Source organism: Aythya marila (genome assembly GCF_965140915.1).
Source record: "Aythya marila genome assembly, chromosome: 10".
Lineage (NCBI taxonomy): Eukaryota > Metazoa > Chordata > Aves > Anseriformes > Anatidae > Aythya > Aythya marila.
In genome coordinates this window covers 17,891,264-17,903,202 of record NC_139051.1, presented here as the reverse complement: position 1 = coordinate 17,903,202, position 11,939 = coordinate 17,891,264, and the positions used below count along the sequence as shown (strand labels likewise).

The 11,939-nt window shown below is 37.6% G+C and overlaps 1 protein-coding gene across 2 annotated transcripts; it reads right to left on the bottom strand.

Annotated features, from left to right (window-relative positions):
* Positions 1–496: 496 nt before the first annotated feature.
* Positions 497–11,317, bottom strand: LOC309881760 (haloacid dehalogenase-like hydrolase domain-containing 5). Of its 2 annotated transcripts, XM_082768086.1 has the most exons (9): positions 11,182–11,317; positions 10,295–10,504; positions 9,349–9,461; positions 8,680–8,773; positions 7,436–7,469; positions 6,395–6,569; positions 4,246–4,434; positions 3,255–3,452; positions 497–559 (listed from the first exon to the last, which is right to left on the bottom strand). In XM_082768086.1, the coding sequence occupies exons 1-9, from the start codon at positions 11,299–11,301 to the stop codon at positions 547–549; spliced, it is 1,146 nt and encodes a 381-aa protein (XP_082624212.1). In that variant the 5' UTR covers positions 11,302–11,317; the 3' UTR covers positions 497–546. The 2 variants fall into 2 exon arrangements, with proteins under 2 accessions (XP_082624212.1, XP_082624211.1); XM_082768085.1 differs by lacking the exon at positions 497–559 and having other exon boundaries at positions 1,212–3,452.
* Between the last annotated feature and the right edge of the window lie 622 nt (positions 11,318–11,939).

The following is an 11,939-nucleotide window of genomic DNA, read 5'->3' as shown; positions in this document are numbered from 1 at the left end:
CCCATTAGTACAGTAAACTGCTTTGTGACCACCTCATCCGCATCAAGGCAATGTTAGCTATTGTGATAGTAACTCTACTGCAATGTTTTGACACTTCTTTTTTGCAGTTCTCATCTGTATCACTTCCTGAGCGAACAGGAGGCAAAATTCAAATAAGAAGTGTCAGTGTAGTATTTTCGTTTGTAAGACATCAAACAGTATAATGAACAATAATGCCTGCTTTTTCAGCAGTCATATTAATAAAAAGGTAAAGATGACAAGTCTTTTGCTGGAATTCAGTAAAGTAGACTGGTATGGAAGCATTTTGGCACAAACATTTTCTCTAGAATTTTAAATTAAAGTGCAAACTAGACTGGGAGTCATTGAGGGAGGAACACATGCTCTTCTACTCACCTTGCAAAGTGTGAGAACCTCTGGCAAAGAGATGCTATACCACTAACATCAGTAGTATTTCGAATTCTGCAGTGAAAGTGTTCAGTATGCATTAACACTGGAACATGGCAATGAGGAAAGAGTTTGCTTTCAGGCTCCATTGCTAGCTCTATGTCAGTTGTGGTTGCTGTAATAATTAGAGAATACAATTTAATTCCAGCGCACTTAGTTCAGCAACACCATAATGAAGTTGTAGGAGCATCTAGCAAGCGGGTGCTGTGAGGTCTTCCACATTCAGCAAGAGCTCCAGATAAACATTCTCAAAGGTAACTCACTATATCCCTTCAAATCTTTAAAATTTGTTTTTCATATTTCACCAAGACATCTGCCCAACTCACTAGTATACCATGACCTGTGCCTACTATGCTAACATTTCTCTCAAGTTTTGTAGTAGTTCCAATATATATGTGACCATGCATGGTAACAACTACCTGTTTTTTTTTTGTTTTGCGCTGGTACAGCTCCAAATCTAGTAGCACCCTAGAACACTACTGGGACTCAGTCATACATTCATCTGAAGAATCACATTAAAGATAACTCAAGCAGACTTATCATTGCAAATGATCTAAGAGGACTACAGACTGAAAACCATCCTCCTTTTAGTGTAGTGAAAAAACAGTAGCCTGATTAGTAGCCAAACATAAGCATTTTAAGTTACTGTTTTCATGAGGAATGAAGTTTAAAAGTATATACACAGTTCTTTCATGAACCTTTTGAAATGTTCATGCGTATTTTGGGGGAAAAAGAATAAAATGGAACAACATGTTCTTCATCAACTTCCACATTTTTATTTCTTGCTTTACTGATGGTCTAAAACTGTTTCCAATAATAAAGAGCTCTGCAACATGCTTCAGTATTGAAACAACACATCTTCAGTTATCTTGTCATCTTACAAAACCATAACTACACTCTGTACTTAGAAGGATTTGGCATACTTTGCAAATAGTTGACATATTACAGAAATGTGCTTTAAGAAGTAGATAAATATTCACTTGCTGTAACAATAAGAAAGGCAAGAATATGCAGCTATAATATTTCCCCAGTGAAGAAAAAGGAGATACAGTTTGGAACACTTTCCTTAAACTTAGAAGCCTGGATCATGCAAGGTATGTTGAAAGTTACTTATGAAATATTACCAGTACATGAATCAACAATCTTGATTGTTGAGAGAGGGACTAGAGTGATTTGCACATGGAAAAAACACAAGATAAACCTGACTGCATTGTAACAATTTTGATCTCTTCATGACATGAAGAGTTTTCAGATTTTGAATTCACGATAATAAACAGTGAAGAAGTTGGCCAGGAAGTCATTTCTCTTCATGCCACCACCTGTCTAAAATGGAAGACCCACAGATTTCACAGATTTCTGTGTAAGTTGACTTTGTTTTTAAATACACTTAATTGATTTATGTTTGCCAATCAATAAAGGACACACATAACTCGTCTCACAAATACACTGTTACAACCAATAGAACTATTTTCAAAGATATCTTTTGGATTAAAATGTTTAAAAGTATTTTACAAAAATAAGGTAAAATAAATTACTTTTTTTTAATGAACAGATATAAAATCCGTGAACCAAACACATGACATTGACACAAAGAAAATATATTAATCTAAAGGCCAGTTAACTACCACAGTGGTATGAAGCTTCAAGTATATTACTAGGCACTTTTTTCCCAAATAACAGTCACACATTCAGTGGAGAAGTCCAGCTGAGAGAAATGCCTGAAAATTTCTAAAACTTTCTAAAATTCTAAATTCCCCATAGAAGTGCAAATAAAAAGGTAACAACAAAAAGGCCAGCTATTATGCCATGCAGAACAGCCATGGTTAGCTGCCTTTCTTCTGTTCAGCTTTGCAGGAGTTCTAAAAATGGTGTTTAACAACTCAGCCTTCATCAGCTGATATGAGCATTTCTTTTACAGATTTACATGTCAAAGTAGAGAGGCAATGCAGCCACAGACATACTGCAAAAACAGATAAGAAGAAAGGCTGTGGGGTTACATGTGAGTACAAAGAAGCAGAACATACTTGAATTTAGCATTTATTTGAAGCAACATATTTGAAAAAGTGCACAGTACTTGCAGAATACTGAGAAGTCTGCATTACTGTGCTCATTACCAACCAATTTCTAATCGTGTGAACAACCCCAGCATCACAAAGACCCCCAAAAGTTAGAAGCTAAATCTTTCAGCAAACAAAAAAATGAACTGTCACGTGGCAATTTAAGTACCAGTAACACACACAAGCTATTACGATAAAATAGCTTAAAAAAAAAAAAAAAAACACAAATAGGATGAAAATAAAGGGCAACCAAAGCAAGAAATTACATATTTTCAATACTTAAAAAGTATGATTTATACTTAAGTAATTTTATATTAAGTATATTAAGCACAGATTTTTAATGTATATAATTTTATATTAGGTACATTTAGCACATTAACCTGTGCTCATATATACTTATATGTATATAAATTTATAGAAGTTTATATAAATGAAAAAGTAAAAAAAAAAAAAAATTTAGAAAGTTTGTGGCATGATTTTAAAGCACGCTGTTGGATTTGGGAGGTGGGAAGGAGCATAGCACTGAGTAGACCTTAAGAAATCTTGTCGTATCAATTAGGAGCAAAGTTCTCCAGATGGAAGATCAGGTCTACAGCAGCATCAACATCTGGTACAATATGATCTGGTTCTACTAAACCGGGATCAAACCTAAAATCTCTGTGGCCATGGAACACTGTTTCAGTTATGCTCTCCTTGGTATCCAAGGGTGCCTCTGTGTGAGGATTATAAACCCCAGTACAAACGAGAACAGACCTACAGTGGGTAGCAGCAGCAGATGCTAATTCATTCTCCCAACTGTTGTCTATTTCATCATCCTGAGAGAGAGCAGCAGACCCTCTGCCTCCAGCAACTTTTGCCTGAATCTGTGTTTTTGAACCTTTTCTGGAGTTCTTCTCTTCAAGATAGCGATTGTAAAGGTTAGCACCATAGACATCAGTCATGAGATTATCTCTGGAAATGTAAGAAGTTTAGTCAGCAACACAATTTTAGTTCTCTGATTTCAATTCATAAGAGAAGACATTTTTAAGGGTTTGATTTAACAGTTTAATTTGCGCTTTACGTAACTTCATGTGGATGTAGACAGGAAGAAATCCAAATATATAGCTATTTTATTATGCCATTGTATCAACTATGACATTTAACAGGAGTAATTCTCCATACTGAAAATTGCAGACGTGGGTAAGCAGGAAAGGAAATCAAGAATAAATTTCACCAGTCCATGAATGAACTTACTTTATTTCCAAACATCTTGAAGATTCTGGAACAGTCCCTAATATAACAGAGCTTTATCTCAGTCTATGGAAAGGATTCTATGATGCCACTACATGCACAGTAGTGCATGACCAAGCTTAATGACACCACAAATCAATTCTAGCTCTACATTCCTTAAAATTCTATTTTCTACTCAAAGCTTGTTAGGGTTATACCAGTAACTAACAAAACAGTCCTCCCACTGCCTTTTCGTTAAAGGCTTACAGAGTATATAAGAGAAATTTTAAGAAATGGACATATAAACCAATTTTTGCACTTCTACAGAAATTACACATAGAAAGAGCTAAGTGTTAAGTTTCAAGATTAGAAACAATGAGGTTTGAAATCATAAAAAAGTACAACATGGTGCCAAGAATGTTAGGAAGTCCCAATGGTGGCATAATGATCCCAACTAACCAAGTAAGAGCTGGGTATTTTAGTTTGCTGGTATTATCTCACAAGTAATTACCTCACTAGACTTATAACATCTTACCCAACAGCATAGAGAGTTTGAATAGGTTGCTTCCATTGTCTTTCTGCTGCTTGAGTCCTGATAAGGTATTCTGCATACTGATAGGTCAGTTCACTAGGCTTGCCCATTAAGGCCTCATATTTCAGATCTTTGCCAGTGATCTTCTTGTAAATGTTTTCCAAACAAACCATGAATGTTCCATGCCCAAACCTAAAAAGATAAAAAGGCCTTGTGACAAATCAAATTTTATAAAGTATACAGCAAAAAATTAGATTATTTTTTTAAGGAATAAATCATATCCTGTTACCATGAATTTTCCCTCAATTTGCATGCAACATTTCCACAGCTGTTTCAGTAATAACTAGGTGCTGATTAGCTGAACAATGAAGACCTTAATAAAAAAAGTAATTGGGACAGCACAGACTTATCAGTTTTAAAAATGCAGCAATGATTTGCAATACTGTTGTTTGTATTTAAGCAGGTGCTTCAGTTACAAAAGGGAATTTTTGAAATAACACCTCGCCTGTGATCTGCTCTTTGCAGTGACCAAACAGAATCAGCTGAATTACTAAAGGGGAGATGAAAAGGAAAGTTGGAAATGAACAGAAGGAAAATTAACCTCTTTAACCACAGGAGTATACCAAAATCCACTCTACAGAGAGAGATTACAATCTAAAAACTTCATGGGTTTCTCTCAAGAATAGAAGCAACGGAGAATCATGGAACAAACTATAATTTCACAACAAGCTTTTGAAAACTCAATTATTTTACTCAAGCAAGCTGGTAACAGTGACAATGGCTCATCAATCAAGCCAAACCAAGCCAAGCCAATTAATTTAAAAGATGTAATTTCGTGCTTTAAAAAAGCAGTTTTACTTCATTACTGAAATCAGGATATGGGATTAGGGATGGATTAATACGTATCACTCGAGAAACAAGGAAGCATCAAAAACACTAAGAATAAAAAGTTGCTATACAGCAATCCTATTTTCTGGAGTATACAGAGTACTTTAGAAGAACTGTTAGGTACTCATCTATGTTAGGCACATAGCTGAGTATAGCTTTTCAAACCAAGTATCTACAGCCTAAAAAAAACGTGTAACACTGATTTAATGAGCACCAGAAGTCATCTGAGACATTGTGCTAATAAATTCAGTCTCTAGTGGCCTAGAAATTAAAATAATCTTTAAGAAAAAAGCTAAAAAGTTGGAAACAGTTGTAGCACTTAAGTATGGTAAAGAATTAGTTTTGCCAAATTAACTGTTCATTTCCTTTCTCTACCCTGTTTGTTTAGAAACATGAATAAATCAGGATGCAATTATTTCCAGTATTTATTAGCAACAGCTTAAAACCACATTTTCCAGTAGGGAAGGTAACAGCACTGACATACAAATCTGTCATACTGTCAAGCTCAAATGAAAAAAGAAGATTTCAGTTTTAACACTGGATCTTTCCCAAAGAACACAACTGAAACTATGCGTCTTATTTTCTGTAGATATATTCATTACCTTACTCTAGTTGAAACTATTACATACACATGGTCTGCTAATGTGCTAATTAACGATGGTCTTTGCAACCAAGTAAGAATACCTGACAAGATCTTCTACCCAAGACCAAGCCTATTATCAAGTCACAATAACAACAATATCTGTTTTGGTGTATGTTCAGTTTTTACTATTTCTTTTTTCTTATGTTCCTTAAACAGTTCACTACGTTGTCTTCAGCTCAAAACCACTGCTTTCAACTAGCAGGGCAATTTCTTTACTCTACCAGAAACTGCAGGGTAGAAAACAGGAATACCAAAAAAGGACCTAATCAAAATGAAAAGAAAAAAAAAAAAAAAAAAGGGTATTGTTTCCATTTTTTTTTCCTTTGGACAAACTCTAAGGCTCTCAAGCAAAAATTTCTCTATTTTGCAAGTGGGGAAACAAAAAAGGGTCTTAGAAGCACTTTATCTCAGGTAACGTATTTCCTGGATGCAATACTGTAAGCAGTAATAAGGCAGCACTTGCTGAAAGTACACTACTTTTGAAATGTTGTATTCAAAGCTGAGACCTACTGTGAAGCTACATCAAACATTTGTATGAAAACATTGATCATGGATTCTATTGAAAAAGTGAGGAAAAACCTAAGATACAACATGGCATACACACATTGTAATTGCACTTACCTTGGAGACTGTGCTTCAGCTACCCACATCAGATCCATATTACAAGCCAGTACAGGTATATGAGGGTAATTTTCATGGTGATACGGATTTCCAGGATAGCCACTTGTCAGCAAAACATCTATGATCAACTGCAGGTTGGTTTCCCACCTGACTGGCTCCCCAAACAAGACAACAGCTGTAAGAACAAGAATTACAAAACAGAGTTAACAGGGCACCAAACTCTGACACAACTTGGTCTAAAGAGACTGAGCAATTAATTTGATTTAACCATGGACTGATGAAATAGTTGCATTAGCTTTATGTTTTAACATTACATAATCGTTCGTTCATAGACAAATTTTGGAAGTAACAAGACCCCAGTGCAAAATCAACATGTTTAAGAAACTGTTTGATTTTTTTTTTGTATTGGCTAAGTTGCTCCACAGCACTAAGTCTTATGTACCTTTGTGAATTCTGTATGTTTATATACAGTATTAAAATAATCCATCAGTAATGTTATTTTGTTCATCTTAAAAACAAAATTGCAATAGTGTTTCTAGACAACTTTCAGATCTCCAGCAATCATGACCTGGATTTTTTTTTTTTAATCCTGAAGTCCAGTTTTTACCTTACCTTCCTGTTTTGCAGACAAAATGGGGATGTGAATATGGCCTACTGAAACAGGATGCTTCTCATACTACAACTCTGCAGTAACCCTCCTGACAACTGCAAGACCAAGACCTGTTATTTCTGAACTCTTCAATTCATTCTTAATATTTAAAAGGAATGCAACAATAGCCTGGTAAAGGAAGACAGAAAAGGAAAGCAGACCTCACCTTCCTTCTGAAGCTTTAAAAATACATGGTTGAAAATTACACATATAAAACAGTTTTCTCATGCTTTATACATTCCATATTAATGGCCAGTGTCACTAATGAGGAAATTTTGGAATTGTCTCAACCAACTTTCTAATGAGGCCAGCAATTCTAATTATACTGAAAAGTACAATAAAGGTATTTCATCTATTAATGGACAGTTGCAAGTTAAGTAAAGATAACTGACCCTCAATCTTGGGAAGCTCCACAGCAGAGGGGTACTGAAATAAGAAAAAAATAAAAGTTTTCTACAAGATTAAACAGCTACTACTATTTTTAACAGAATAAATTCAAGTATAGCTCCCACACTTGCCTTCCACAACACTGACAGGAAATACACACTCTATTTTGGTGCAGCTACTGCTCCAGTACCTGATGTCAGTTTACTTACAAATTTGCATTTCAAGTTCTAACTGAAATCTCGTGGTAAATGGACAGCAGACAAGTTATTGTATTCTACGTATGGAAGCCTTCTACAATCTATTCAACCACCTCTGGGAACATACAAAGCTTCAGCTGCTTATTTCACTTCTGTGTGTTAAGTAAAGTATGGATGTTTATTTTTCTGCAGGAGTAACACAGGCCTCTGTCATTAACACCACATTTGAAACATATTTCTTTAACACTGCTAAGAGAAAATATCATAAAACATCATACAACATTTATTTGCCAAACAGTAGTTTCATGATTTACTTGTCATAGTGACAAACACATGAACATTTTCTTGAACTCTAAAATGTGCATGGTTGAGAAGCAAGACAAACACTGATATAATTAAGAATTGTATGACCCACAAAGAATTTCTTGACTATCCATTGAAAAAAATCTTCATTTACTGACCCTGCATATATTTAATATATGCATGCATTTGATGTGTATGCATACATTCACTTCATATTGAAATTCTGCAAAATTCAGTTGAAACCATGCTGCTTATGTAAACTAACAGTATGTACTGTTAATACTTAACTATACTAACATAATGGTATAAACAAGACAAGCAGTCCTTTGGAGAAAAGTTAGTTATCTGCAAATCATTCTTTACAATCAGATCAACCTCAGAGCCTAAAACAGCAAAGACCATCCCATACTGGAAGAAAAAGCTAATTTCATCTTCCATACATTCACAGAAACCAGTAAGCTTTCCAAAACAGATTTTTAATTAGGTATCTGTAACAAGGTATAAGTTGTCTCACAGCCGTAAGTTACAAAATGTAAAGATTTGTTATAAAGTTAACATGAACAGAAAAGAAGTCTACAGTTGTTAAAAATGTTGCAATAAAACAAAAAGGGAAACAGAAAAAAAAAAAAGCTAAGTCAAAATGCAGCATAAAACAACAGCATTAGCTCTGTAGTTTAAATATGGACTTCTACTGTAGGATGTCATGTAATGATCAAACAAAAAGAATTTAAAACAAAACACAGACTCACCGAAACATCAGGTGTTCTGTCATGGTCAACTACATCCAGCAAAGGGTATTTCTCCCGCAATGTTTCAATGGTGATGGGTTGACTGAAACCAAGGCTGGGAAAACACCAGTTAAGGATACAGAATTGTTTGCGTTCAAAGACTTTTTAAAATCTCAAATTCAATTTTAACATAAGCAGTTTATCATCTAGTAAAGCAAATTATTTAGGAATAAAAGCAACATATTAAAGACTTTTCTTGCATGAGATAAAAAGACGATCATCCCATTCTTTATATACAGAAGATCTGTATGCCTGAAATCTTAAGACAGAAATTATGTAGAGAGCTTGCTCAAAATACAAGATTAGAAGGAAGAATGATTCTAAGAGGGTACAAACCCTTTGCGCCAAAGGATCATTTACAAATATATGCCAAAGAAATAATTCTTTCTTCCTTTCACAGTAAAAAGGCATGTAACAATACAGTGAAAAGTGAAGAATAAAGGAAAGCAACAATCAACAAAGCAACCGTTTTCAAAACATACATTTGACGTTAGAGTAGGAACTACCATAGCTTAACAATGAATTCTTAATACTGAATTTGTAGTGTTTAATTATTTGGTCTTCTGAACTCGATTAAGGAAAATACTTAAGCAGAAAGTTGTCATATGTGTTTTTTTTTTTTAAAGATACTCTTGAGCAATATCCAGAAGCGGTCCTTGTCCAGATACAAGGACACATTTTTCATGATAACGTTTGAACATCCGCAGAGGACTGTGTGACATCATCACTTGGTCTTGGGAAATCTGTTTGAAATTTAAGAACAAAAGGAGTTTATTGGCTTTCAGGTAAGTGATCTATATGTAGATTTAATTAACAGGTGTGACAAATTCTATGAATTACAAAACAATCATACATATTTGTATAAAACCCTACCATATCATTTTTTACTAAATTTCACAGTTGAAATATTGATAACATCTCCCTGTCAAAAAAAAACAAACATGCATTGCTAATTGATATACACATTCCTTTCTGCTTCCATAATTCTTCTATTCCACATCAACACAAGTTTTTCTCTCCTAGTTTTACAGAGTTATCAAATTAATTTAGAAAACAAACAAGGAAGATGAACCAGCACTGCTCTAGTTCTAATTGCGGTAGATTTGCTAGACTGCAGCATTGATTTTGTTGTATTAGAAGACCTTCTTCTCCTAGTTTACATATCCCATTCCTTTAATAGCTATGAAAACAGTAAAATGATTATCCTAGAAGATAGAAGACAGATAGAAGGCTCCAGTCTTCACATTATCACTGAAGACATTCAGCTTGCTAGAGCAGCATTTCATGTTACTGGCACACATTTATTTTTATTCAGAAAGAGAAGGCAAGTTTATTCCCACAGTAATAATTTTGCAAAGAAATTCCATTGCTATTTGAAATATCACTACTTTTACCAACGGAAATACCATTGCCATTAGCTTCATAGAGTATTTTTTACTTTTATAATACTTCCAGCAAAGCATTTCAGAGGGCTTAAGGGAAAAGCAAAATTCACTGAGCAGCATTTAATGGAATATAATACATTTGACAATCACTGAAAGTAAATAACTAAAGAAACATGATTTAAGCTACTCACAGGAACTCCCAGTATATGAGACAATTGATCAGCTTTTTTCTGGCGAAGGCAATTCCCTGCATTGGTGACAAATACCACAGGCACCAAGAACTGTCCCTGAGAATTAACTAGCTTTTGAAAGGCCGTTTTTGCAGCAGGTATTGGAGTCTTTCCTCGTACCAGTACACCATCAATGTCAAAAAGAAACCCAAAGGACGGCAGAACGTTGAGCTGCAAGAAGAAATTTAAAAGAAAGAGTGGATTAGTTATGTCCACATGTATACGCATTTGATAAAATATGTGATATCTACACTGCAGTTAACAGACACACTTGCACAGGGGAGGAAAGGATCTTACATTTTGCCCTTTCTAATACGCCCTATAGGCACACTTATGTGATACGATACTATTGGAAGGGACGTACTGACAGAAATCCAGCCCTCTGTGCACTGAGAAGGGCATTTTGCCCATCAAAGCAGCACTTTGTCCCTCATCAATTATTCACTGGGTACATCTTTCCAGCAGCTGGGTACAGCAGAAACGGACACTGCCGTCACCGTGAGAGACAGGAGAGGCAGCTACACTCTCCTTGACAAGATCTCGCTGCTGTCTCCTCTAGATGCCACAAACTGCATTTTCAAAACCCGTGAGTGAGAGTATATTCCAGTGCAAAGCCCAGTTTAATAAGCTCAATATTTTAAAGGCATGGCAGTGTCAAGTTTCTCTCTCCGAACACCGAGGGAGAGGAGCCGAGCAGCGGGTTCCCAGCGGGTTCCCTGCGGGCAGCAGCGGCACCCGCGCGCCTCACGCCCCGCTCCGACCGGGCGGGCGCCGCCTCCCTCAGGCCCAGCCCCGCGGGACCCCCCCGGGCCCGGCTGCGGCCGCTTCCCGGTCCCGGCCCCTCTCACCTGGCCGCCCCCGCTGCCCTCAGCCGGCGGCTGGGGCCCGCTGGGCGCCGGGAGCCGGAGCGGCCGCCCCGCGGAGCCGCCCCCGAGGAGGCCGCGGAGCGCGGGCAGCCCCCGGCGCATGGCGGCAGCCCCCGGGCACGGCCCCGAGCCGCCGGCCCCCGATCCCCGCCCCACGCCGGCTTCTCCGCCCCGGGCGGGCGGTGCCGAGACCCGGGGAGCCCCGCCCCGGTAAAGGGCCCGGGATCAGCCGGCGGGAGGCGAAGGAGCGGAGCCCGGCGATCCCCGGCCCGTGCGAGGTGCACAGCTCCCCGTCGGGAGCTGGAGCGGCATCGCAGCAGCACTCCCCACCTCGTGAGGCGAGGAACCAAACGCAACATACCATCAGTTAACGGGCACCCCACAAAGCTCTCCTTATCTTCCTCATCTGCTAATACGGATTAAGTAAATCCACTGATTTCCTCATTCCCCCCCCAGCACCCCAGGGAGATCCCGATCCTCCAGTGACTGCGCTGCACTTACCACGACAGAGCAGGGACGGTGTCTTCTGTCTGCACTACTCACGGGGTTGGCATTAAATGAAACAAAGCTGCGTGCGTTTCCAGATCAGAAAAGCACACAGAAAATGATGCAGAGAACAGAACTGTTAAAACGTTGAGGAAGTTATTCCCTCAAATCCAAAGCCAAGACCATGCAGAGCACAGAACTCTGAAGCGGAAAAGAACAGAAGCATTGTAAAATGATTATCGTCACCTGGACAC